The sequence below is a fragment of the Pelodiscus sinensis genome, unplaced genomic scaffold (genome assembly GCF_049634645.1).
Source record: "Pelodiscus sinensis isolate JC-2024 unplaced genomic scaffold, ASM4963464v1 ctg68, whole genome shotgun sequence".
NCBI lineage: Eukaryota > Metazoa > Chordata > Testudines > Trionychidae > Pelodiscus > Pelodiscus sinensis.
Window position 1 is genome coordinate 524,413 of NW_027466009.1, and position 27,928 is coordinate 552,340.

General features: G+C 50.3%; 2 protein-coding genes across 5 annotated transcripts in view; one reads left to right on the plus strand and one right to left on the minus strand.

Moving 5' to 3' along the window:
- Positions 1-80: 80 nt before the first annotated feature.
- On the minus strand, positions 81-17,538 carry LOC102458398 (butyrophilin subfamily 1 member A1-like). Of its 4 annotated transcripts, none has more exons than XM_075918119.1 (9): positions 16,876-17,001; positions 16,476-16,583; positions 15,270-15,487; positions 12,075-12,422; positions 8,878-9,162; positions 4,769-4,873; positions 3,219-3,239; positions 3,069-3,095; positions 81-794 (listed from the first exon to the last, which is right to left on the minus strand). In XM_075918119.1, exons 3-9 carry the CDS (start codon positions 15,460-15,462, stop codon positions 277-279), a joined length of 1,497 nt encoding a protein of 498 aa, XP_075774234.1. In that variant the 5' UTR covers positions 15,463-15,487; positions 16,476-16,583; positions 16,876-17,001; the 3' UTR covers positions 81-276. The 4 variants fall into 4 exon arrangements, with proteins under 4 accessions (XP_075774234.1, XP_075774235.1, XP_075774233.1 ...); XM_075918121.1 differs by lacking the exon at positions 16,476-16,583 and adding an exon at positions 2,369-2,480 and having other exon boundaries at positions 612-794; positions 16,876-17,016; XM_075918120.1 differs by lacking the exons at positions 16,476-16,583; positions 16,876-17,001 and adding an exon at positions 17,344-17,538.
- LOC102458154 (butyrophilin subfamily 1 member A1-like) overlaps positions 17,121-27,928 on the plus strand; it is a 15,310-nt gene continuing 4,502 nt past the window's right edge. Inside the window, exons 1-4 of the mRNA XM_075918102.1 lie at positions 17,121-17,253; positions 21,419-21,607; positions 24,356-24,703; positions 27,272-27,556. Coding sequence (XP_075774217.1) covers positions 21,508-21,607; positions 24,356-24,703; positions 27,272-27,556 — 733 coding nt within the window. The 5' untranslated portion in view covers positions 17,121-17,253; positions 21,419-21,507. The remainder of the gene's footprint in view (positions 17,254-21,418; positions 21,608-24,355; positions 24,704-27,271; positions 27,557-27,928) is intronic.

Consider the following 27,928-nt stretch of genomic DNA (forward strand, 5'->3'; position numbering starts at 1 on the left):
CGGCCCAACCCCCACCTCCGCCTGTCCCCAGCCCAGCCCCCACCTCCGCCTGTCCCCAGCCCAACCCCCACCTCCGCCTGTCCCCAGCCCAAACACCCACCCCCGCCTGTCCCCAGCCCGGCTGTTCGCTCTGCCCCTGCCCAGCCCCCAGCTCTGCCCCACAGGGAGGGAGGGGGAGGAGCTTCTGGGGTCACAGAGAGGAGGAGCCGGGGCGGGGTACAGGGGAGTCCTCCAGGGTCACAGAGTCTGGGCGGTGTGAGGCCAGAGGGGCTGTTGTCATGGAGACAGTCGGAGCTCGGTGTCGGTGTCCACCACGCAGACCCAGGGTCGGATTCTCTCCCCGGGGAGGGAGCCCGGCGGGAAAGTGAAGATCGGGGCCTCGGTTCCAGCATCGATAAATGTCACCTGCCCCCGGTCACAGTCCAGACAAACCCGGATCCTGCTGGGGGGGCTCAGGGGCAGGGGGGTCGCAGGGTCAGTGAGAGCCAGGAACTGATCCCCCCCCGGCCGCCCCACACCCCAGATCCCGCCCTGGGGGCTCAGGCTGATCCATCCCTTCCTGCTCACAGACTCTCTGGCCACCCCCACAGCCCAGAGTCCCCATCCCCCCACCTCCACCTCCCAGTAATGTCTCCCCGAGGTGAAGCCCTCACGGCCCAGCACACATTCCTCAGTGTCAAATCTCTCCGGGGTGTCGGGCCGTGGCTGCCATGTCCGTTCCCATCTCACACGTTTCCCATCCCCCGACAGGACGAGTTCGGGATGCGCCGTGTCTGGATCCAGAGTCACGTTGGCTGGGGGGGAATCAGAGCGTGAGGGGCAGAGCTCGGCCCTGGGGGGTCGATGGCGTCAGGGACAGAATCTGCCCCAGCTGGGCCGTGACTCAGGGACTCTCCTGCCCCCCGGGGCGCCCGGCTGTGAGTGGGGAGCAGCCCTGAGGTCTCGGCCCAGCCCCTGAGGTTCATCCCACCGGCCAGTGACAGAGCCCAGAGATTTACTGGCCCCGACCTGAGACTCAAACTTCCCCCTCAGGCACCATCTGTCCCTGGGTGGGGATCAGGGGCCCTGCAGAGGTAACTGGTGCGGGGGGGGACGGGGAGGCCACCAGCCACATGACCCCCCCCCCAGCCCAGAGAAGGGCTGTGACAACCCCCCTCCAGCACAGGCTGCACCTCCCCCTGCCACTGCTCTGCCCCCTCCCTGCTCTGTCCCTGCCCTGCCTCTTCCCCCCACTGAGGCAGCCCCAGGGGAACAGCAGCATGGCGTGGGGGGGGGGAACCAGTAGCAGCAGTGGGAGTCTCCCCGCCCCCCCATTCAACAGCATCAGGAGGGAGAGACAGAGAAAGTGACCCCGGCTCACTCTGCTCCCCTGGCCCCATCCCTCTGCTTCCCCCACTGCTGCTGCTTAGTGTGGGGAGGCCAGACCCCTGCTGACCCACCAAGCCTCCCCCCACCAGTGTCCCCACAGGCCAGCCCCTTTCCCTCCCTCCCACAGTGCTGGGGGCATGTGACCCCTCGTGTCTTTCTTTATTTCGCCCTGCCCTGGGCTCACAGGGAACACCCAGGGGATTCCCCCTGACATATGTGGGGGGGGGGGGAGGGGAATGCAGAGTCCTGTGAAATCTGAGTGGTTAAGAAATTTATTAAGACATCAGCTTTCGTGGGTAAAACCGAGGCAGGAGTGTAGATGGACAAGAAAAGAGAGAGGGTGCTTGGACCTGCTTTCTATTGTTGTGTTATAGAGATACCCCCCACCTCTAAAACCCTCTTCATCAGATGACTCGGAGTGGAGTTTACACCCACGAAAGCGGATGCCCTAACACATCTCTTAGTCCCAAAGGTGCCACAGAACCTCTTGTTGTCTTTACAGACAGATTAATACAGTGACTCCTTCTGGGTATGTCTACACTACCCCGCTAGTTCGAACTAGCGGGGTAATGTATGCATACCGCACTTGCTAATGAAGCCCGGGATTTGAATTTCCCGGGCTTCATTAGCATAAGCGGGGAGCCGCCATTTTTAAATCCCCGCTGCTTCGAACCCCGTGTAGCGCGGCTACACGGGGCTCGAACTAGGTAGTTCGGACTAGCGTGCCTATTCCGAACTACCGGTACACCTCGTTTCACGAGGAGTACCGGTAGTTCGGAATAGGACCCTAGTCCGAACTACCTAGTTCGAGCCCCGTGTAGCCGCGCTACACGGGGTTCGAAGCAGCGGGGATTTAAAAATGGCGGCTCCCCGCTTATGCTAATGAAGCCCGGGAAATTCAAATCCCGGGCTTCATTAGCAAGTGCGGTATGCATACATTACCCCGCTAGTTCGAACTAGCGGGGTAGTGTAGACATACCCTCTGAGACTTATCAGTTACATGGTCACAACTAGCTCTCCCCTGATGCGCCCTTCCTCCCTTGTATTGAAAGTCCTGAAGCTTGGACGCCTCTTGCTGACACCGGCCTGACTTTGGTTCCATCCTGCCACATCTGAGAGCCGAAGATAATGACGTGAGTCAGTAGACCCTTAATTAAACGTCTATGGCTAGTAATCAGGGGCAGACAGAGAATTATGGGCTTCTACAAGAACAGGGCTACGTCTAGATTTACGAAAAAGGGATGCAAAGGGATACAAATTAGACGTATCGCAATTGCTAATGAAGCAGGGATTTAAATCTCCCCCACTTCATTAGCATAAAAATGGCTGCCGCTTTTTTTCGGCACAGAGCTTTGCCGGAAAAAAGCGCCGGTCTAGACGCGGATATTTTGGAAAATAAAGGGGATTCTGGATTTGAACTCTTTTGTCTGGTCCCTGCTCTCCTTCCTCTCCCTGACTCTAGGACTGGATTCTTAAGGCTACTCAGACCCACTCAGAGATGCAGACCTGGGATTATCTCTGGAGGTGGGGAGCAATTTGTAACCAGGACACACTTGGATGTTCTCTGCCTCTTACTCCTCGCACCTCAGCACCTTCTCTTTTCCCACCAGGAACATACTCTATTCTGTTTATTATATTTTCACCTTCTTACACAGTGACAGAGCAGGGTCACCCATTGATTAGACATTTGTTGTAATTACCTGCGTCACGTAGGGCTCTCCTCCACTCTGAAAGTCAACACAGAAATAGGAATGAATTAAACCAGACAAATGTAGAATCAAAAAGGTTCACTATTGCAGAAAAGACTGAATCAGAAAGAGAAATAAAACAAACAACAAAAAGGTCCTTACCTAGCTCTGTGCGAATTTTACCTAAATAATAAAGAGAAAGAGACCAGGCTGTAAAACTTCGTGTGTGAAATTAACGACCGCAGGCCCCCAACTACTGATCACTGAGGCTGATCTCCTGGGCATTGTTTTGTGTCAATACAGGCCTAGGGAGTCACAGCAAGTCACTTTTCACACTGGTGCAGTTGTGTGAGGGGTGTGAGCTGTGTCTCCCCATTTCCAGCGTTCCAGCCTGGAGTCTGGCAAAAGGTCACAATTTTGACTCACAAAGTTCCTACACGCCGGGGTTGTGGGCACTGACTCTACGTGACGCTGGCCCCAGTGGCCGCATCTTTACTTATCTTCTGAGCTGCCACCAGCCCCTCTGACATTCTTTGTACGGACGCATTTCTGCCACAAGCATCCAGTGCACAAGCCCCCCCCCCCCCCCACGAGACACTAGCACAGTGTCGGCTCCCTACCCTATTATTTCAGTAACTAGTTACGCAATTAGCATGGGCAGTATTGCTTAGGGTTGTCACATTGTCATTGTGACATCGTGTCAAAATCTTCCATAACAGAAAATTGGGTCTCCCAGGCTTGGTCCACAGGGAAGGCCAGGGATGGAGGCCAGATGATGAACAAATCCTGCTCTGTTTGGAAAAGGCTGTTTCTTGCCAAAGCAAATTCTTGTTGGGATGAATTAGAGCCCACACAGGTTACATTCCAAGGGCCTGTCTCAGTGTGGACTTGCCGGGCAGAGCCCTTGGTGTGAACCAGGAGGGCTGGAGCCCAGAGGCCCAGCAGAGGAGGTGGTGAGGCTGAGGGACCGACTCTGAAGGAAGAGCGACACCCCTATGGGATCTGGCTAAATGGCTTCCTCCAAGACTCAGCTGGGACTTAGCACCGATCCAACGGATCCATCACACTTGCTTCCTAGAGAACCTCAAAACTTGGTGCCTTGAGGACTGAGTCTGACCTGAGACCAAGACAATGAGGAAACTCGTCTGTTTCCTGTTCTGCTCCCTCCTCTTCCGAGGGTACGAGGAGCAGCAGTGTCAGTCTGCCCCAACACCGAACATTTGCTCACACATTCAAAACCACAAGACGTGGATGACTCTGAATACCGACACCATCTAACAGCGCCTGCCGCAACAGCAGTGATGAGCTGTTCATTGACACTGGAATAGTCTTTTGAATACAGTGGAAATGAACCTCAAACACACCAGAAGGCAGGGATTTGTAGAGGCGTCTAGAGGAGTTAGGAACCAAATCACATTGAATGTCAAAGGGAGTTGGGAACTGAATGCTTTCAGGTTCCATTTTCAATCTAATTCAACTGCTGCAAACCTAGTTTTAGGCTTCCTTTACAATGAGAGGGAACACGTTTCATCTATCCTGAAACAAACTCCTCTTAAATTGGTATGTCCACACAGAGATCTGCATTGGTTTCACACAGTCAGTTCACATTCATGCCGTAAGTTGGGGTAACGTTCTCATGTAGAAACATCCAAACTGTCTTTTCTAAAGAGAACAATTCTGGTTACTTTTTATTTCCCCGCTTCGAGCTTTACCTGTTAATCTAAACAGAAAACAAGCCAGGCAGACGAATGGCAACAAAATCACCAAGGTCACACTCCAGCCCACCATCCAGGGAGAGGCTCTTGGGAAAAAAGAGTCTGAAATACAAAGCACAGACTAGCTTAGACACAGTAGCAACAGGCTGCATATTTTTATTGTAAGAAAATGCATCACACCAAGATTTGTGTGAAATGCATGTAGAAAAAAATGGCTCCCTGCAATGTACAAACTGGCAGAAATCAATTTGAAGAGATTTGGTTCACCCACTTTCGATAGTACCCCGTGAGGTTCCCGGGGCCCTATGGGGAAGTAAGAATAGCACCTCTGTACCCTTCCAAGCATGTCGTAAGAGGTGACTAAGGAGGGTTGGGCACGGGGCTAGCAACCCCATCCTGTAAAAATAAAAATATGCTACAAAAACATCAACAGTTTCAATTTGAATAGCAAGCCAGCCTTCCTTGACTACAAAAGGCCCTCAAAGAGGGATTATGATGCGAGGCAGCCAAACCCGAAAGGATACTGAACTGCCGATTCCCCGTCTTTCAGCAAGAAAAAGGGGATGAGGACGGCCAAAGATTAGTTGGAGAAGAGACCTGGATGTGAATGTGAGGAAAACGAATAAAAGCTGGAGAGAATTAGAAAAGGTGGCACAAGACAGAGAGGCTTGGAAAGAAATTGTTGACAGTCTAGGCTCCCATTGGGAGCCAAAGGCAAAGAAGAAGACTTTCAATAGTATTTAATACACCATTCAATACTATCTAATGTGGTTGCAACCCCACCCCCGTCACCTCCTCTCTCTGCTTCTCTCTGGGGCCGGTCACATCACCGGTTATAAATGTTGCTCGGCACTTCCCATTGTAGGGCCCTCTTTTCAGTTGCTCACGACTTTGCCAGATTTCAAGCATCTGGGCAGAAAAGTTCCACGCTGGGCGGCTGCCCCAGACTGAACTTTATTGACAAGTTTCAGCCAAACTGTGAGAACTGGTTCTGAGAACGGGGGCAGGGAATAACACCGTGTTCTGACATTTCAAAACCATCCAATGAGCTTTTCTAGGAGAAACTTCAGTGGCCTGAGTGTTGGAGCAGAGACGTGAGATGAAGCAAAGGGCAACCTGGTGGCAGGGATGCACCTTTTCCCTGGGAAAATCCACCCAACAACTGGCCAAGTGCTAAGCCTCTGAAAAGCTGTTGTTTGTGCACACGCGGGAGAGTTCTGAGAGTTCAGCAGCTTCTCTGTCTGAAGATCGTGACTCAGTGAGCCTGCTACACCCGCTCACACCCCCTGGTGCTGCACACGCGACATCCCCACGCTCCCGCTCAAGGGCAGAGGGACAAAGCTGAGCTTTCCCGGTGACTGCTGCGGCTGGCAGCTCCCAGCTGCTGAGGGGTGGGGCTCTAGGGCCATGTGCTTCTGTGAATGCTGAGACCCTGGGGAGGGGGCGAGAGGCTTCTCACACAGCCCCCCTCACCGTCCCCTCCCCAGTAGCTCCCATTGGTCAATTTCCAGCCAATAGCAGCTGCCTGTTTACTGGACAGGCAGCACGTGAAGTGGCCTCCCCCCTCATCCCCCAGTGTTCACAGCAGCAAACATACCCCTGCTGCTGCTCTGAGCACACACAGGGCAGGGCAGGCAGGGACCCGGCTAAGGAACCTGCTGGGCTGCTGGCTGGGAGCCACCCAGGTAAGAGTTCCCCTGCCAGAGCCGGCCCCTGGCACCACAGCTGCTCCCTCCCCAATCTCTCAGCCATGTAACCCAAACCTTCTGCATCCCTGCTCAAGCCCCCGTAATCCTTCCCAGACATCCCCTTCCACACCCCTCCTCAGGTCACAACCCCCTCCCAGACCTTGCACCCCATTTGCTATCCCTAGCACAACCCAAAACCCTGCTCCCCCTCCTGCCCTAGGTTACAACCTTCTTCCAGACCCTGCACCTCCTTCCTGCCCTCCTGCCCCAGGTCACAGCTCCCTCCAGACCTGGCACTCTCTCCTCCTACACTCCAGAATCCTCTCCTGCACCAACTCTGCCCCACTGGCCACAGCCCCAAACATCCCCGTCACCTCAAAATCCCAAACCCAAGACTCACTAACGTCCTGTATTTCTCCTACAGTCCCCTGAATGCACCCGACCACTCAGCATCCTCCACTTGCCGTGGTCCTCAACGTTCCCTGCTAACCTCAGAGCTTGCTGATGGACGGACCTGGCACCCTCAGGACACAGGACATATATGGCAGGCCCAGAATGTAGGGAGGTTGGGCGGCTTCCCCGGTGGCACAAAGGATAGGATACCCACCTCCAGAGCCAGAGATCAAGGGCTCAAGCTCCGCACCCCACCCCCCAAGGACCTCCAACCCAAGCTCCCATGGGACAGAGCTGGCACCCTTCAGACCTGGGACAGACAAGGGGGAGCCCAGAATACAGGGAGGCTGGGGGGCTCCTCCAGTGGCTCAGTGGAAAAGGTACCTTGCACCCCAATCTTCCATCCCAGGTCACAACCCAAACCCCTGCCCCAGGTCACACTCCTCTCCCAGACCCTGCACCCCAGCCCCCTTCCAGGTCACAGTCACCCCCTCACCCACACACCCCCAGATCCCACACCCCAATCTCCCCACCCCAAGATCCCCCCCTGAACCCACCCCCCATCTCAGACCCCTCCCCCGACCTCCTCCACCAGCACAAAGGAAGAAGAGTGCAGCTCTCGACCACTTACCAAATTCTTGGAGTGCCCCTCCCCCATTAAAAATGATCGCCCAGTCCTGCTCTAGACCCACCTGCCTCAGTGACCCACGGCCAGTCGTCATCTGGCCCCTTATCTTGGGGAAAACTGCTTCGGACATGGCCACCCCACACTGGCAAGGGGGGGGATGGGCCTGCTGCCTTCTCCTGCTCTGGCTGCTTCCCCACAGCCCCAGTGTCCTCAGGCCTTGCAGCCTGGGAGTGAGGCCAGGCCAACGCTCCCCAGCCCTGCCTGCCTTTCCCATGGAATCTGCATATCCTCTTTCAAAACTAAACGTAGTCTAGACATGCCCTCAGCGCACTGGATGTACCCTCCCCCCCCACCAGGATGCAGCTGGATTGAGCAGGGTGCCTATTGGATCCCTGGCCTCAGCGTGTACAGAACGAGGCAGGGAATTGCAGGGAGCGCAAGGAAGGTCTTCTGAACCCACCGCCTAACCCAGCAGCCACGTCTGGGGAAACGGAGGGAAGGAAAAGCTTCCTCTTCATGCAGTTAGTGACATACTGAAAACAGGGAGGAAGAGAAATTGTGGTATTGTTACATTTCCCAGCAGAAATCTTACTCTGAAGTGAAACAAACTTCTGTACCCCCAGGGAATTTCATAGAAAAAGAAAACCGGAGGCTTTAAGAGCAGAAATAAATGATTAAAGGGCTAATTCATAGCCCAAAACTCTTCACTTCTGCGGGCTCAGGAGTTCCTGGCATAGGCACGGACCCAAATCCTCCTCACGTCAGTGACAGGCTGTGGATCGGACTCACAGTATTTTGTGGTTATGGACGCCCCTTTCCCTGGGTGAAGTTTGCTAACGGTGACAGATCAAACTCTGGCCCTGCCTTGCTCCTGACCCTCTGTGAGCAGAGACTCAACTGTCACAAATTTCCTCAGGCTAAAGAGATCTCAGCAGATCACATCTCTCTCTCCACAGTCACTGGGGCAAGGAGCCTTGTGTTTGACCCACCAGTCCACTGGGTGCCAGAAAGTCCAGCCAGCCAGTCGGTACCTTAGCCCTGCCCTGTAGTGAGTGCATGACAACAAGAAATCTAATTTCAGTTTAAACACATATTAACAAAAACAGAAATGAAATACCACTTTATAACCCTGTCTGGGGGCATTTGTGGACAGTAATCCTTTGGGATTTCTTTTTAATGTAACCGTAACCCTTTTCCCAGGTTCAAACTGCTTTTCTCTGGGACAGTTACAATGTACCTGGAATATCTGTTACCATAAACTGTGCTCTCAACTGGATCTTAATGTAATTTTCCATGAAGAAGTGTTTTAAATGTTGTGTTATTTAGCAAATTTGAGTTTTATTTCTTTTCCTCTCCCCTGCTGGGGATGGCAGCGTTTGGGCTGGGTGGTCACTGACCTGACATATAGAATGTCGAGGGATCCTTCTCCAGGCTGAAGCGGGCGCTTCTGACAGAACAGGACACATTCTGGTTGGAGCGCTCGGTCACAACGAGGGAACTTTTGATTTCAAAGAGCCCCTGGGCATCTCTGGATTTGGTTTCCACCGAGGAAGATAAAAGCTGCCCGCTGAGATCTCTCCACAGCACCTCGGGCTCTGGGTACCACCCGGCCAGATGACAGACCATCAGGATCCCTCCGTCCTGGTAACCCTCCATGGAGATCTGAGGAGCAGAGCCTGAAACTAGAGTAAGAAGAATCGGTGTTCACCGAGATAAGTGTACAGCCTAGAGTATAAAAACCGACATTTTCAATACGACTGACTACACCAGCTTTATGGCTGAGATTCATGGAGACAGGGAACTTGACAGAAGCGCTTGTAAAGCAATTGTGTAACCATATTGCAATCTGGGTATTTCTACACAGCAGCGCTATTTTGGGATAGCGGAGGTATCCTGAAATAGCATATTCCGCACCTTAATCTTAAGTAGTTTTTGAAATAACAGATGCACTATTTTGGCATCCCTGTAATCCTTGTTCCACGAGAGCTAAGGAACATTTCAAAATAGCTGTTTATTTTGAAATCTGGCGTTGTGTAGACAGCACCAAATGACGAAATAAGCTATTCTGAAACTGACTCAAAATAAAGATCTGCAAAGTAGCGCAAAGTGTGTTTCTCATTCTGAGTTAAGGGTGCAGTGTCGATGCACCTCAGAGGCAGAAGTGAAAGCTTTTCACAACAGGGGAGTGTTGTGATTGACAGGCTTGAAGAGGACATAAAGGGGGCAAGGAACCCAAGAGATTTCTCCCTGATTTCTGTGCTTTATAGGTCTAAGTTCACAGATTCAATTGATTTCTAAGGGAGTGAGATCCGATGGCCTGGGGCAGCAGAGACTGGCAGGTGAAGCCAGGAGGCGGAAGCCTGTGTGCCCATGCCCCCCACCCCGGCTCAGCCTCCTTCACTAGTTTCAACAATTACTTAAATGAGTCCTCAAAAACAGCAGCGGGGAGGGGAGGGTCAGCTCCAGTGTCCCTCTAAGATTTTCCAGGCATGGGGGAGTGAGTTTTGTCTTGTGCACCAGTACTGAGGTCATGTGCGCTTGTTCGGACGTGTGCCACTCTGGCACCCAAGCTATTCACAAACATATAGGCTGTGTCTACACTGCACCCCTTTTCCAGAAAAGGGATGCAGTTTAGACAAGTCGGAATTGCAAATGCAGTGGGGGATTTAAATGCAGTGGGGGATTTAAATATCCCCCTCTGCATTTGCATGAACATGGCTGTCACTTTTTTCTGGCTCGGGGCTTTGCCGGAGAAAAGCGCCAGTCTAGACAGGATCTTTCGGAAAATAAAGCCTTTTCCGAAAGGTCCCTTATTCCTCTTAAAATCTTGTCTAATCTGCATCCCTTTTCCGGAAAAGGGGTGCAGTGTAGACACAGCCCTTGATATTTGAAAATGTTAGGGAAGAAAAAAATACCGAAACCAGGGCTCATTAGCAAGATGCATGACCTTAAATGTTTGTTTAATAAGCAATCAAATAAAAAGAAAAAGAAAATGAACACGCCACCGGTCGTGGCTGGGGGAGTTGCACACTGGCCACCAAGTAGCAAATCTGGTGACTAAAACTTTCACTGGCAATTAGACACAAGATGGAGAAGATCCTGCTTGATGCTGAACCTTCATGTGTCAGCCAGGATGCACGATACAAGATGTGCCTCTAAGGGCCCAGATCCAACAAAGCAGGTTAGTTTCAAACTGATAGCAAGCTGGGCTCAGACAGTACAGCTGATACAAAAATCATTAAGAAAAAACATGGAGTGCCCCCCCCCCCACCAGCTCAAATACTCCACAATTCCATATTTCGAACAGAAAAGAGCCCAAATACAGGGTGAACCTCTCTAATCCAGAAAGCTCTTATCCAGAAACCTCCGTGGTCCGGAATGATGTTAGCCAGCCAGAGGTCCACTTTTCATGGATGCAGCAAAGTTTCCCGCGGCCTCAGAAAATTTGTTTACAGCCACCAGCCCTGGCTCTCAGTGTTCTGTGCTGTTCTTTAGCTCTAATTTACCCCTCAATGTCTTCTAACAGCCCAGCAAGCAGTGGACGTGTTGGTAACGCTGCTAGACAATATTGACCTCCTGGAAAACTCTCTTGTTCGGAACTGGTCTGGTCCCGAGGGTGCGGGATGAGAGAGGTTTAACCTGCATTTGTGAGTATCCCTCTCTTCTGAGGACATGGGACTTCCTATCTTCTAGGGCCGTTGTCCAGTCCTTCATTTGGTTAGAAAGCCTGTACCACACTGACACCAGCACCGACACCAGCCCTGCTGCTTGGGGAAACGCGGAAGTGAAGGGGGATTTAAAGGTACACGGATGATAAACACGAAGCCCCAGATCCACAAAGAGGATTCGTGTTGCAACATCCAACGGCCTAAACTTTAAGGCATTTAGAAAACCGCTGGAGACCACAAAAGCCTGAGTTAGGGGATAGATCAGCACCTGAGAACAGGATCCCCACAATCCAGGCAGGGAGCAGGCTAACAGCCCATAACAGATGCTGATCTGAGGGGCATGTCCAATCCCCCTCCCCTTGATTCCAGAGCTGGATTGAAGCTCTTGTCTCCACTTGTGACCCACAGCCTGGCACAGCTCTGCAGGAGTCAGTCCCCTAAGCCCCTTTGGCCGGCTGCCCTGGTGCTGGGAGCTCTCATGTGACTTTCATCCCAGCGTTTCCAGCCCTTGCTGAATGTGAGAGACTCTGGTTCCTCTTCCCCCTCTGCCTAACAGGGAGAAATGGTCTCAACAGGACACTGCCACTGCTCATGAGCATGCCCTGGCCACACGGCTCTGGGGTAGTCTGGTGTGAAGCTCTTTCACCCTCCTGCTGAAGTTGTTTCACTCAGGACAGATCATTAGTCATGAGAGCAGGAGAACTAGACCACAAATCTCCTTTTAGCACCGGACAGCCCTAACCATTGGGCTACAGAACCATGCTCTGTCTCACTAGCCCAACAGCTGTTCAATGACTATTTTGAGGGTCTCACGGACACCTCACTTTCGGAGTTAAGTGCTTGATGTGGGGAGAGAGACACTTGAGTAGTTCTGTGGGTCTGGGTCTAGGAGCCAGCTAAAGAGATGACAGACTCACGTTACTGACCTGCGACCTCCAGTTCCAGTACAGCTTCCTCCTGAAAGTCACCATCCTGAACAGAACAGCGGTACTGTCCTTCATCGGAGGGCCTGACATTGAGAATTACCAAGTCCACGTTCCCATCTGCGATGCCGTCTGTCAAAAGCACCGTCCTGTCACGATACTCGGGCATCTGCTGCCCAAACTCTTCCTCCCCGTGCCGGTACAGGTGCACAAAGGGAGTGAGCTCATGTCGGAACCATCTCACCTCCATGTTCTCCACGCTCATGTTGGGGGACAGGTGACAGGGTAACACGATGTGCCCCCCCACCACAGCTGTGACAGGGTGATCGGGCCCAATCACTGAGAACCGAGCTGCGAAAGGCACAAAGAAGAAAAAGTAAGTGTGCGTCATATTCCCTTGAAATCAATGACACCCCTAAATTAGATACTTTTGGGTGTATTTTCTATTCTGTGCCTCTTTTGCAGCGCTCTGCCAGTCACTAGAATGTGCCCTGAACTGACACACACATTTTACAATACACTGGGATAACCATAATTGATAGGAGTGCTAATGGAATTTGAAATACTGTCTGCCGTTTTCCTTACCAGCCGCTCCAGATTGAATGCCCTTGCTTTAGCAAATGCTCCAAAATGCTGCTTCCTCATTGAAAGAGTTTTCAAAGTTTTTTGAATGTTATAAAATATATAAAGTAAGTTACAGAATGTTGTGAGGGTACCAGTCGGGAAAGAATCTGGCTTTCAGAAAGGAAAATTAACGAGATGTTTAACTATCAGCATGGGCTGAAATCTTTCCCTCGGGGGCTAGATCTACACTGCTTCCCTCTTCTGCAAGAGCCTATGAAAATGAAGCACGGATTAGCATATAGCCACACTTCATTTCCATTATTCATTGGGAGCTCTTTTTGCACAAAACCCCCTCTTGAGTAAGAGCTGTTCTTCCTCATTTTTTGGGGAAGAAAGGCTCTTACACAAAAACCTCTTGTGCAAAACCAGCTCCTAATTAATTATGCAAACGAAGTGCAGCAATATGCTAATCTGTGCTTCATTTGCATAGGGAAAGAGGGAAGCAGTGTAGACGTAGCCTAGGAGTTCTCACATTTTTCAAGCCAGTTAGGATTTTGAGAAGCAAAGGGGTCTGTTAAGGAGGACACTCAGAGAGACCCACATGAAGAAAGGGGATTGATGAGGTGCAGTAGGTCCATAGTTTTGGATCCTGAAGGGCACAGGAGACATTTTGCCATGTGATCCCCTTTTCAGTCTCAGCAGCTAGTCCCATTTTGGGGCTTGCTGGAAGCAGAAATGAGCAGAGGCTGTGACACTCTGCTGAGATCTTTTTTATTTGCAGGGAATGTGCCGAGTCCTGCTTCTCTAAATGCAGAAGGACCCAAAAGCAAAAGAAGCAGTTTTGTAGTGACCAGCCCCACCCCTTTCTAGACAACAGACTCGATTGTTCCCTCTGGAGCGGTTCCCAGAGTCACCCTGCGCTCACAGGCTCTTGTTTGGGTTCTTTGCTTTTGTGTCTCTGCCGCTCTCTCTGGTCTTGTCCCCTTGCAGGTCTGTGTTTCCACCCTTTTGTCTCTCAAACTCCGACACTTGCCTCTTTGTAACACCTCTGGGAAAGCTGCTCCCGGAATTTGCCACCTCCTCCCGCCCCAGCACAGTCAGAGCCGTGGGCGCTTTCTACACGCGCACATCTGTGCTACAAACTTGTCGTTCGGGGATGTGAAAAATCCACCTCTCTGGCCAGCCAATAAAACCACCAGTGCAGACAGGGCTGTGTTGGCAGGAGACGCTCACCTGGCCTAGCTACTGCCGCTCGTTAGGACAGCCACATTTCCATGATGTGGTCAGAGGCAGCGGGGGAGGTGGGAGCTGGTGCCCATGAGGAGCCGGCTTTTAAAACAGCTGCCCATGCGCACAGGATCCGCAGAGCTGCCTGCCCCTCCCCCATCATACTAGGGTGGTTAATGTAGTCATACAAACTTGCAAATGAAGCCCGGGATTTGAATTTCTCGGGCTTCATTTGCATGTTGCCGGGCACCGCCATTTTTAAATGTCTGCTCGTTCGGACTCTGTGCCCGCGGCTACACACGGCACGAACTAGGTAGTTCGGATTAGGCTTCCTATTCCGAACTACCTGTACTCCTCGTGGAACAAGCTGCCTCTGACAGAGAGGCAATAGCACAGAGGGTGAGGGGGGCAGGCAGGAGTCGGTACACGTGGGAAGTCAGCTTTCAAGCCATGGGAGCATTGATCCGGATCGGCAGAAGCCCGGCTCCACCCCTCCCCCATCTAACTCACCTGGCCCGTGCAGTTAGGGGGAGCAACTTTTGGTAACAACAAGATGGAGTGTGCTTGCGTGTGTGTGAGTGCTTGAGTGTGATGTATCGCATGCATATGATAAGTACTGATTGATCTAGGTATGTTCAATAAATGTGGCGTGTTGCCTTATCCCCCTGAAAAAGATCCCGGGTGCTTCTTTTAAGCACAACAGAGAGAAGGGGCAGAGACTCGTGGGGAACCGTGGGGTGCCAGGGCAGCCTCTGTCATGGGGAGATTGGCATCCCAGCAGATGGGGGCTGCTGTCACCCTGCGCTGCTGCCTCTGAATCAGAGGCAGCAGCACAGGGCAGCAGGGAGCTCCTGGGAGTGGAGCTGGCCCTGCCCCTGGAAGTATAGAAAAGTCGTGTAACGGATGCATTCTGTGTGTGGTCATGCAATTATTCAATCAATCACTAACATCCCCATTAACTGGTTAAGCGCTATATGAGGGAAGTGTGGGCATGGAGCTGCTCCAACCAGCCAGGCTGGAACACCCCTACCCCTACCGGTAACACACTGGGCCTACAGGGCCGCGGGTTAATCAGTAACTGTCAAGCCTCATGTGGGAAGGTGCTAACCGGTTATCTGCAGACATCCCTAGCAGCCACAGGGGAGATTTCACAGTGGCACCACTGTAGTTGTACAGCTACATAACCCCCGCTTCTGCCCAGACTCAGGCTGGCTTTGTTTTATGGGCGGCTACAAGATTTCACTCCACCCATAATCATTCATTTATGTTTTTAACTGATGTTGAGACACTGGACAATTTGTGCTAATATTAGTTCACTTTTATATAAACAGGTAAACAGGGCAGTTGCTGAAATCAAACCAATCAATCAATCCTGTAAGCAGCAGCAGAAGCTACAGACATTCCTACCTGAGTCCAGCCCAGGGACACACAGCATCAGGAAGAAAATGATCAATTCGTGTAGAAACGAGCCAACGGAGAGAACTTCCATCTCACCGGAACTGGATCCAGACAACAGACAGGGGGGAGCATCCCATGGAGATCTCCCGGCACCGCTCCAAAGCCCTCTCCTGATTCCGGGAAATGGACTCCACGCACACATCAAATATTTTAGCCAAAATTGTATCCTGCCATAGGTAAAGAGGATTTAAAGGGGACCCGTTGAAGATGCAGTGGATCTGAGCACAACCCACCCAGTAAGTCTTTTTGCCAAAGCCTTTGAGAAAAGTTTATAGTTGGAGCAACACAGGGACACAGATCTCTCATCCTTCACTTCTCCAAGGCGCACCATGTGGTGCCCAGGAATCCGGTCCCAGGTTCTAGTGGTGCTGCTGTTTTGAAGTACCCCCTCCGCTCCCCTCCCGCTTGCTGCATCTATCTGATAGATGCAACAAGCATTTTCTTATTGGATAGTCAGCTTGTCCTTCACATTCCTGATCCCAGTACTAAATCCTGATCCCAGTACTAGATGGCTACGTCTAGACTGGCATGATTTTCCGGAAATGCTTTTAACGGAAAAGTTTTCTGTTAAAAGCATTTTCGGAAAAGTGTAGCTAGATTGGCAGGACGCTTTTCCGCAAAAGCACTTTTTGCGGAAAAGTGTCCGTGACCAATCTAGACGCGCTTTTCCGCAAAAAAGCCCCGATCGCCATTTTTGCCATCCGGGTTTTTTTGCGGAAAACAAATCTCTGCTGTCTACACCGGTCCTTTTGCGCAAAAGTCTTTCGGAAAAAGACTTCTGCCCGAACGGGAGCAGCACAGTATTTCTGGAAAAGCACCAACAATCTTACATGAGATCGTCAGTGCTTTTCTGGAAATTCAAGCAGCCAGTGTAGACAGCTGGCAAGTTTTTCTGTAAAATCAGATGATTTTGTGGAAAAACTTGCCAGTCTCGACACAGCCGATGATCGGGGAGGAAGTGGGGGGGAATTTATAGGTTTCTCCCCTCACGCTCCCTCCCAGTAGCTGTTCAGAGCTGCTCTGCCACACCCAGGGCGGCCCACAACATTTTGGCCCCTGAGGCGGGGAGCTCAAATGACACCCCCTCAATTGGGCCAACACTTTGAAAGGTCTCAGTTCTGCCCCTCTCATAGCTGCTCTGCTACCCACACTCACCAGCAGCAGACACTCTGGGGCCTAGTGCCCCCCCAGCCTGGCACCGCCTCAGTTCGCCCCACGGCAGGGCCGGGCCTGGCCACCCCCAATATCAGCTCCCCTCGTTTTCTGCCAGAGGAGGAAATCTCCGTTCAGCAGCTTTTAACACACGCGGGACTGGAGCCCCGGGTCCCCGCAGGGCCGGACGCGTTTCCCCTTTGCAGGGGCCGGGCCCGCAAGGACTCGCCGCCCCCACCAGGCGCACCCCGACTAGTGACCAGTCTCCGCGGGCCCGGGACTCGCTGCGAGGCGCTGGCCTGGGAGGGGGCTTGGGACGGGTCGAAGCAAATTCCCCCCCCCCCCCCGGGCACCCAGCCCAGGGACCAGGGGCCGAGGGGGGTTGGGCGCGGGACGAGCCTACCTGCCAAGCCCTCCCCGGCCCCCGGGCGCATCCCCCGCGGAAAGCGGCTGCAGCCGGGCGGGACCGTCCCGTCCCCTCCGCCCCTTGCGCCCCTTTCCTGCTGGGGCCGGGGCCGGAGGGGCAAGGGGGGCCGGTTACCGCCCTGCGAGGCCTGGCGGGAGAGGAGCTTCCCCCGCGGCTGCAGCTTTCGCTTTCCCTTTCCCTGGTGCGCAAATGCTGCAGCCGCCGGGCCGGGAAGGGCGCGCGCCGCGGTGCCTTTAACCCAGGGCCAGGAGAAACCAGGGGAACGCGCTGCCGCAGGGAACGGAGCCCCCTACAGCGTCCCTGGGCGGTACAAGCCCCCCGAAGTTCATCCCACCGCTCAGCGGGACCAAAGAGGTGGGTCAGTTTTGCTTCAGAAATGGCTCCTCGCTCGCAGCCCCTCCCGCCCTGTGTCCTGTTTGTCCCGGCAGATGGAGCTTGTCTCACCCCACTGAACCCCCAGATACATGTGTGAGTCTTTACAGGGTCCCGGGACGACTCCTTGTTCTGCCTGATACAGACTGAGGCGGCTCCGCCCCTGATGTTTGTCCCCAAGAGTCGATCCTCTGGCTGATATTTAGTTTCCTCGATGTGGAAACTGTCCACGACCAGCCTTCGAAATGATTCCCCTTCCCAGGCCTGTCTGCTCCTCTCCCTGCCCTTGTATCCTGAGATCGGCAGCGCCTGCAGGGCCCAAGGCAATTGCTTCTTGTGCAATTGTGTTTCATTCCACACTGCGGGCTCTGGCCCTGTTCTCAGAGGTGTCAGAGGGAACTTATCACAAAATGAATCCTGGTGTTTGGAAATCAGAAAGGGAGGGGGAGGGAGAGGGAGATGAATCCTGTTGTGCCTGATACTTACAAGTGGGAATGGGAAAATTATTAGACAGTCTTTCTGTTAAACAGCCACCATTCTTGTCTCTTACACTTGCCTTATCCTTCCACTTAGAGAACCAGAGTTTGACAAAATTTCTAAACCAGCTTTTGACATCAATAGCTTCTTATGAGATGCAGAGAGAGCATGTCCTTCATTTCAGTGTATTGAACTAGCTCAGTTCAATGATTAGTTCACTCAGAGCTGAGATGCTGGCTTTTTACCCTCTTCCAATCTCTATCTAACAAGTCAGGCCTGGGAGGATGAACTCTACCAGTTCTAAAAGCCTGAAGTTCGGGATGACCATAAGCAAACAAGAAATGGTCCTGCTGTGCCTTAGAGACTATCAAAAAGTGTAGAAGTGACAAGGAGTCCTGTGGCACCTTATAGACTAACACATGTATTGGAGCATAAGGTTTCCTGGACAAATACCCACTTCGTCAGATGCATGTAGTGAAAATTAAAGAGGCATGAGAAAAGAGCACCAATCAAGAGTCAGGCTGGAGATAATGAGGTCAATTCAGTCAGGGAGGATGAGGCCCACTTCTAGTAGCTGATGTGGAGGTGTGAACACCAAGGGAGGAGAAGCTGCTTTTGTAGTTGGCTAGCCAGTCACAGTCTTTGTTTAATCCTGAGATGATGGTGTCAAATTTGCAGTTGAATTGTAGCTCAGCAGTTTCTCTTTGGAGTCTGGTCTTGAAGTTTTTTTGCTGCAGAATGGCTACCTTTAGATCTGCTACTGTGTGTCCAGGGAGATTGAAGGGTTCTCCTACAGCTTTTTGTATATTACCATTCCTAATATCTGATTTGTGTCCATTTATTCTTTTACGTAGGGACTGTCCAGTTTGGCTGATGTATCTAGCAAGGGGCATTGCTGGCACACGGTGGTGTATATTACATTGGTAGATGTGCAGGTGAATGAACCCATGATGGTGTGGCTGGTCTGCTCAGGTCCTGTGATGGTGTTGCTGCTGTAGATATGTGGGCAGATTTGGCACCGAGGTTTGTTGCAGGGATTGGTTCCTGAGTTCGAGTTACTATGATGCGGTGTATAGTTTCTGGTGAGAATTTGCTTCAGTTTGTTCGGTTGTTGTGGGTGAGAACTGGCCTGCCTCCCAAGGCCTGTGACACAGACATACACAGTGAGGGATCATTGTCCAGGATAGGTTGTAGATCACTGATGATGAGTTGGAGATGTTTTAGCTGAGGATTGTAGGTGATGGCCAGTGGTGTTCTGTAGGTTTCTTTGTTGGGCTTGTCTCGTAGTAGGAAGCTTCTGGGTACATGCCTGGCTCTGTTAATCTGTTTCCTCACTTTGGGCGGGTATTGTAGTTTCAAGAATGCTTGGTGAAGATCTTGTAGGTGTTGGTTTCTGTCTGAGGGGTTGTACCTTAGTGCTTGGCTGTAGACAATGGATCATGTGGTGTGTCCGGGATGGAAGCTGGAGGCATGAAGGTAGGCATAGTGGTCGGTAGGTTTTCGGTATAGGGTAGTGTTTATGTGACTATCACCTATTTGCACCGTAGCATCCAGGAAGTGGATCTCTCGTGCAGGCTGGTCCAGTCTAACGTTGATGGTGGGGTGGAAGCTGTTGAAATCGTGGTGAAATTCCTCCAGAGTCTCCTTCCCATAGGTCCAGATGATGAATATGTCATCAGTGTAGCATAGGTTGAGAAGGGGCATTAGTGGACTAGAGCTGAGGAAGCGTTGTTCCTGGTCAGCCATAAAAATGTTGGTGTATTGTGGTGCCACTGGTCTGGAGGTACATACTGTCACCATATCTGAAATAGTTGTGTGTGAGGATAAAGTCACAGAGCTCAGCCACCAGTTGTGCTATGGCCTCATCAGGGATACTGTTCCTGACAGCTTGTATTCAATCCATGTGTGGGATGTTGGTGTAGAGAGCCTCTACATCCATGGTGGTGAGGATGGTGTTTTCTGGAAGATCATCAACGCATTGTAGTTTTCTCAGGAAATCAGTGGTGTATTGGAGATAGCTGGGAGTGCTGGTGGTGTAGGATCTGAGTAGAGACTCCACATATCCAGACAGTCCTGCAGTGAGAGTGCCAATGCCCGAGATGATGGGGCATCCAGGATTTCCAGGTTTGTGGATCTTGGGTAGTAGATAGAATAACCCCGGTCGGAGCTCTAAGGGTATGTCTGTGTAGATTTGTTTTCGTGTTTGTGTAGGGAGTGTCCTGAGCAGATGGCGCAGTTTCTTAGTGGGATCAGAGGAAAGTGGCTTGTAGAATGTGACATTGGAGAGCTGTCTGGCAGCCTCCTTTTGGTAGTCAGACCTATTCATGAGGACAACAGCACCTCCTTTATCAGCCTCTTTGATTATAATGTCAGAGTTGTTTCTGAGGAATATACTTCAATCTCCCTGCACACACCGTAGCAGATTTAAAAGTAGCCATCCTGCAGCAAAAAAACTTCAGAAACAGACTTCAAAGAGAAACTGCTGAGCTACAGTTCATCTGCAAATTCGACACCATCAGTTTAGGGTTAAACAAAGACTGTAAATGGCTAGCCAGCTACAAAAGCAGCTTCTCCTCTCCTGGTGTTCACACCTTCAGATCAGCTGTTAGAAGTGGGCTTCATCCTCCCTGATTAAATTGACCTCATTATCTTACTCTTGAGTGGTACTCTTTTCTCATGCCTGTATATTTATATTTGCCTTTGGAATTTCCATCATATGCATCTGACGAAGTGGGTCTTTGCCCACGAGAGCTTATACTGTTAGTCTACAAGGTTCCACAGAACTTCTCGTCACTTTTGCAGATTCAGAATAACACGGCTATCCCTCTGATAAAAAGTGTAGATCAGTGGTCCCCAACCTTTTGAGGCTGCCGGGCGCCCGGAGCCCGGGGGACAAGAATGGCTCGGGCCAGCCCTGGTCACTAGGTGGGCGCACATAAATGCCCCAGCGGGTGCCATGGCGCCCACAGACACCGCGTTGGGGACCACTGGTCTAGATGGTCTAATGAGTTTTGGTGGGCACAACTAACTTCAGTTCACTAACTATAGATGATAATTCTTCTGTTAAACAGATCCACTTTTAAACACAAAACTGGCTTTGATAAGCTTACTTTTTTTTCAATATCCATCCCATTCAAAGACGTTTTATTTAACAAATAAAAAAATAATTTTGGAGGGAACATTGTTCTTTTGTTGTTTCTTAGTTTGCAGTTGTAATTGAATTCCAATTTCCATCAATATGCAGCTTGATAAAGATCACAAGTAAATAACAACAACTTCCCACTGGCCCAACCGGCTCCTGTACATTTCAAAGGAGGAATGCAGAAGTGCCTAAAGACAAGTTGAGTCAGGCCGTGAAGGCAGGGGGCTGGAGTCAATCTCTCAAGGTACCTTCCAATTCTAGTGCGCTATGTAGGGTTGCCAGGTGTCCGGGTTTGAACTGGACAGTCCAGTATTTGAGCTTTCTGTTCGGGAAACAAAGTGAGACAATAGAAATGACCCATATTTTCTAAATACGATGTAATGTCGATTGTGATGGAATGTCAAATGTGTCTAGTATTTTTATTGAAACCATCTTGCAATCCTAGCGCTATGATTCCATGATTCTAAGAACTTTTCTCTTGGCCAGTAATGTATCCTGGTGATAATTTTCTATTTTCTCTGTATCCAGGTTGCCTTACATCATTGACACTGTTACAGTCAATACATTCTTTTTCGTTTCTCTCTCTGCTCCTGTTGTCTGGATCAAGTTCCGGTGAAATGAAAGTTCTCTCCATCTGCCACTGCTCCACAGCCAGCTCCTCTCTGCCTGAGTTTATCATTTTCTTCATAATGTTTTATGTTCACAAGCTGGAATCAGGTAGGAATGTCCGTGCATTCGGCTGCTTCTTGCATGATTTATTGATTTGCTTTGATTTATTAAAAACAGCGAGTGGTCCTGTGGCACCTCAAGACTAACCAAAATATATAGACTCGTGATTTGGAGTGGAAATAACAAAAGCCAAGATATTTATTTAACAGCAGAAGTACCCCTCAATTATAGGACCTGTTTTAATGAGGCTAATTAAGTGGACTGGATGTGTCCCATACATGGTTTTTTTATACAGAAATGCAGATATTCATTGCAGGAGAAATTAGCTTTGTAGTGTTAATGTTAATGTTTTTGTTTGGGCCCAGGGGAATGGTGTCAAATCTGATGATAAATTCCAGTTCTTCAGGCTCTCTGTAACTGGTTAGTGAAATTCCTTTTAGAAGAATGGTGACATTTGCATGCATGATTGAGTGCCCAGGCAGGTTACAGTGTTCCTCTACAGGCTTCTGTGTGTTACCATTTCTGATGTCTGACTAGTGTCTATTTACCCTCTTGTGCAGAGACTGCCCAGTTTCGCCAATATCCATGGTCAAAGAGAATTGCTGGTACTTAATGGCCTAGGTCACACTGATGGATGTGCAGTTGCATGAGCCTCTGATATGGTGGCTAATGTGGTTAGGTCCTGTGATCGTGTCATGTGTATAGATGTGTGAACAGAATTGGCAATGGAGTTTATTAGAAGGGCAGGTTCCTGGGTGAGTGTGTCTGAGGTGTGATGTGTGGCTGCTGGGAAGGATTTGCATCATGTTGACAACTGGTCACGTACATCACTAATCACACCACATTCAGGTTGCTTCCTGTCCCAAGAGACCAGTCACTTACCTAGATCAGTTTGTACCCTAGATCAGTGGTGCGCAACCCATGGGTCACGACCCCCAAGGGTGTCGTGGATGTCTTCCCAGGGGGTCGCGGTGTTTAGATCCAGCTGGTCAGGGGCTCGGTGCAGCCATGCGGCATGGTGTTTAGATCATGCAGGCTGGTGGCTGGGCCTAGCAGTTGGCCATCCCCGCGGCACAGCGCCAAGATCTGACCAGCCGGGGACTGGGCCTGGCCATTGGTGGCCCCCACGGAACAGGGGTCGTAGATCAAAAAAGGTTGTGCACTGCTGCCCTAGATCACAAAGACAACGCCTGCAGCCAATCCTGCCATAAGCTACTGGAAGGTCTATTAAGCAGGAAAAAGAAATAAGAATTTTGTGCAGGTCCAAGCAAGCAAATGTATACATGAGAGTTAACAGCTAGCTCCTAAGAGTGACAGTTGTAGAGATCTGCCCATTCCAAGTGTCCTTCAGGGTGGACACAGGAGAGAAGCCCTGGGGATCTCTGGCTTCAGTCTAGTTTCCCTGGCCTTTTCAGAGTTCAGATCACAAAGACATGGAAAATCGTCAGGTCGGCTGTATTATTGCCCTCTTCCAGCGCTCAAAAAAATGGGACAGCACATCGTGGATAAGGCACTTAACAAAGATTTGTCTTATCATGGCCCATTTAAATGTTGATCTCCTGGACTGGGAGGGGAGGAGGATGAATAATTCCTGTACTTGGGATTACAAGTTCAGAGCAAACATTTTCAAAGTTCTAAAGTAGAAGTGACATGTTTTCTTATAGCATGAAATACAAACATTGCAAGTGAGATTCATTCCTGCAGCAGCCTACAAGCATTTCACACAGGCTAAATGCTAAATACATTCTTATAAGAATAAAAGCGATTTTGAGCAAAACTAACACCTCGGTGAATGGGTCAGGTCTCCAGCTATGAGTCCTTAGCTAATTCCTGGCACCGGCTCTTCCGGTGTCACACCTACCACATTCCATCCACCCGAGTTCCCAATATGGCCTTCCTCCTGTGTCCTCCTTAACACACCCGTGCTCTTCTCAGAAACCCAGGCAGTCCAGACTGGAGGCCCAGATTCTATTGGAACTGGTGGGGTGGTGGGGGGCACAAAGGAATTTGAATAACGAAGCTTTCACTGAAGGTCACTGCCACCTATCTCTTGACTGTTAAAAACTGAGGGAGAGGAGGGGAAATATGAGCTCTGAGACACCCTCTGAGCTGGCAGGGCTTAAGTGCAAAGTGAGCAGCAAGTCAAGCATGTGTCTGGCTGTAGGAAACCTTGTCTTGCCCACTCCTGCCAGCTGAGGAGGTGGTGAAGGAGGCTGGGGCACTGTGGCAAGGCAAACAGAGTGAGGTCACGTAACTGAAAACGACTGTGCACTCAAGTGGGGAGAAATCAAACAGTTCGAGCAACCTCTTAAATCTGTCAGCTCCTAATATATCGGGGGCTTTATTTGGGAACCTAGGGCCCCAGCTCAGGAAAGCATTTAAGTGTTTCCTAAAGCACATGTTTTAGCTCCTTTCCTGAGGAAAGGTTCTTTCCTTAATTATGTTTTTTCTCTTAGTTTATATATTTTATAACAGTCAAAAAAACTGCAAAACCAGAAAGCAACAATTGTAACTGTTTGCTAATGCGAGTTAATTCCGTCTGGAGCTGCTTGGAAAAACAATGGCAAATCAGATTAAAACAAATATTAAGTATGGATATGCAATTATGGATACTCAAATACATTGTTTGTTGGAAAAATCATATCGCAATTCAGGACACATCCTATTAAAAGACAGAGCCCTGCAGTAGAGACATAGAACTGGAAATATATAAAGTAGAATCTTGTGTGATTGATCAAATTGATACTCAATTCCTTCTATTTATTTGTTTTTTCTGTGTCCTGGTGCATTTTGCAGCTCGGTTCGCAGTGGTTGGGCCTGGTCACCCTGTCACGGCCATTGCAGGTGGGGACATCATGTTACCCTGCCGCCTGTTGCCCAGCATGAGCGTGGAGAACATGGAGGTGAGATGGTTCCAACATGAGTTCACTTCCTTTGTGCACCTGTACCGGCACGGGGAGGAGGAGTTTGGGCAGCAGATGGCCAAGTATCGTGACAGGACGAAGCTGTCCAAAGCCGACATCACGGATGGGATTGTTGACTTGAAAATTATCGAGGTCAGGCCCTCCGACGAAGGACAGTACCGCTGCTTTGTTGGGGATGGAGACTTTCATGATGAAGCTGTACTGGAGCTGAAGGTCGCAGGTCAGTAACACGGGTCTGTCGTCTCTTGTTAGCTGGCTCGTAGACCCAGGCCACAAAAGTAGTTAGGTTCCTAATGCCCACGTCAGCACAAAATTTTGGTAACCTCCAGCCAAGTCCTTTAAATAATCATTAAATTAAGGAGACACTAGGACAGAAAGAGAGACTGTGTGGTGCAGTGGTTGGAGCACCCATCTCAGAAGTGGGAGACCCCAAGACCAGTCTCCCAGCTCTAGTTGATCTTTGATTATTTATCCAGTCAGGATAAATAATTAAATAGGCAGTGGAGTAGGGGGACTGGACCTGGGTTCTCCAGCCTCCCTGACCATTGCCCCGCAGTTGCTTTCTCTGGCCCAATGACCATTTACAAATTTATAAGCAGTAGCCATACACTCTCTCTCTCTCGCCCTCTCGTCTCAGCACTGTAAGTACATTTTTTTAATGGGCTGGCCAAAAGGCTGGCTCAATCCCGGGCTTCCCACTGTGGCTTTGAATTATTAGGGGCCTAGAGTGCCAGCGCACTGGCAGGCTTGCTCAGTCTCGGCTCACGCCAGGTCCCAGCAAGAACCTCGCTGTGGCTCTGCACAGTTGGTGAACTGGGGAACCAGTGCTCAGTGAAGACTAAGCCAGCCTGCCTGCGTACTGGCTCCCAGTCCCTTAACAATGCAGAGCTGCAGCGGGTTGGTGCCGGGACCAGGTGTGCGCCGGGACGACCTTGCTTCTGGTAAACCCTGCCTTCCATATCTTTGCATGGGCAGGTGAGACAGTCACGCTTCCTCCCACATCTTAGGCAACTTTTGTGCTCTTAAGGAGGCACCTCTGCTTACGTAAAAGTGGAAAGCTGGGCATTTTGTCTCAGGTGCCTGCAACACTTTGTCTTAGTGCTGCTTGGAGCTTCCATGTAAACCAACGTTTCTTAAACTTTTTAAGACCGAGGAATACCAAACAATTTTTTTTATAGGGAACACCAAGGATTTTTAAAAAGGCTTGCCCTATTAAGGGTGGCCATTCCCAAGGGAAAAGTAGTTGACCAAAAAAAACCCCCAAAACCAACGAAAAGTTGTTGAGCTAAACAAACAAAAAAGGACAGGGAAAATAAGTTAAAAAGAGAGAGAGCAGGCATTGGCCTTTTAAAATCTGTTCAGGCATTGCCCTGTGAAGGGTGCCATTCTGAACTCTGTTCTCTGCAGCACACCTCCAGCTGCCTCTATGCCGTGGAACACACTTTAAGAAACGCTGAGTAAACCCAAAGTGCTCCGCAGCTACTTCCATGCCTGGTGCTATTCCCAGCTTTCTTAAGGTCTAAGATGGACTCTGCCAGCAGATGTCTCTGAATTCTTTCATCAGTGGTACCACAGGCAAGCCTATTCCACAGCATGGCAATGAACGTATCCCCAAAATCACAGCCCTCTGATAAACGACGCATTTTTCCATATGCACCCGTTGTTTATCGTTTTTGTAAAGGTTTTCACTTACACACACAGTGTATAAAACTTCTGGCTAGTCTCACTTTATTCTCATCACTGATGTAATATTCAGAAGGGTAGAACTGTAGGGCTGAAAGAGGTCTTGAAGTCATCAAGTCCAATCCTTTATGTTGACACAAGGACCAGATAAATCTCGACCATCCCTGATAGATCTGTCCGGTCTGGTCTAAACACCCTCCGATGACAGGGATTCCACAATGCTGGAAGCCCATTCCAGAGTTTATCCTATTAGAAAGATTTTCCCAATATCTAGCCTAAATCTCCCATGCTGGAGATTCAGCCCATTACTTCTTGTCCTACCATCAGTGGACATGGTGACCCAATAGCAGGTAGAACTGAAAAAGGGAATCTTTTAATCTGGTACATGTTCATCAACCTCTGTCTTGAGCAGTTTCTTCCCACAGCCCACAACTTCCTGGAACATGCTTGGAGAAGCCTTGAGGCTACTCACGGGAAATGGCTATTCTCACATTCCCCACCAGAAGGCAATAAGCAAACTAAAAATACCTACAACAGCGTAAAAACCAGAACCCAAGAGGGAAATCTCTTGCATTTCTTGCTCTTTTCCCATCACCTGCAGTGCTGTTGGTAACGTGTTCTGAAAGACTTCCCCTCTATCTCTGAGGCCCCAGGATTGCAGCGCAGTTAAGCAAATGTTTGGGGCAGGGATCCTCAGCCCCGGGGCCCGGATTCAGCTCCAGCCTTGTCTGGATCTGGCTTCTGAGACTCACTGATTCCCTTTCCCTGCCCCAGCATGGAAGAGCCCATGCTGGTGCCCCAGGAGCACACAAAATCTGCTAGCCTGGGCCCCCTTAGACTCAGGTACGAAGGGGAATGTGGACAGTGTACTTTTCCTCAGTGAGGGACCACACAGTGGGGGTTTTGGGGGGTTTTTCTCACTAGTGTGCAGCCCCCAACCCAAAATCATTCCCCAGCCCTGGTTTAACAAGCACTTAAGTTCCATTGCAGACAAGTTTTCATGAATATCAGCAAGGAAGGAAGTGTAGACAGTCATTTTACTGAAAATGTAAACTTTTATACACTGGACTGCACAGGTATCTCATTGAACACTGATTCATTCCAGCTGTAGGCTCCGCACCTCGCATCTCTGTTGCGGGTCACCAGGACGGAGGGATCCGAGTGGTGTGTCAGTCGGCCGGATGGTACCCACAGCCCCAGGTGTTGTGGAGAGATTCCAAAGGGCAGCCTTTATCTGCATTGACTGAAACAAAGGCTGAAGAGGAAGGTGGCTTCTTTAAAATAAAAAATTCCATCGTTATAACGGAAAATACGAAGAAGAATTTGTCCTGCTCCTTAAGAAACACCCACGTAGACCAAGAAAAGGAATCAATAACTTTTTCTATATCAGGTCAGTTCCCACCAAAACCAAACACTGTTGTATCTAAGGGGAAGGAAGCATTAGGTTGCTTAATAGTGCAAAAGGTTAAAATATGCCCTCACAAAAATCTGCATTTAAGATTGGGTTACAGTCAGAGCGCAATGTGAAGCTGCTGGACTCTCAGAACTCTCCCGCATGTGCTCAAACAACAGCTTTTCAGAGGCTTAGCACTTAGCCAGTTGTTGGGTGGATTTTCCCAGGGAAAAGGCGCATCCCTGCCACTAGGTCACCCTTTGCTTCATATCATGTCTCTGCTCCAATGCTTAGGCCACTGAAGTTTCTCCTAGAAAAGCTCATTGGATGTTTTTGAAATGTCAGAACACGGTGTTATTCCCTGGTCCC

Bases quoted from the DNA above. Each gene is read 5' to 3' on its own strand.
- LOC102458398 (XM_075918120.1), bottom strand. From the start codon at position 15,462: ATGTGTGCGTGGAGTCCATTTCCCGGAATCAGGAGAGGGCTTTGGAGC. The intron at 12,423-15,269 runs GTAGGAATGTCT...TGCCTTTCGCAG, and splicing joins TGTCCCTGGGCTGGACTCAG to CTCGGTTCTCAGTGATTGGG. The intron at 4,874-8,877 runs GTCAGTGACCAC...TTTGTATTTCAG, and splicing joins CTCGACATTCTATATGTCAG to ACTCTTTTTTCCCAAGAGCC.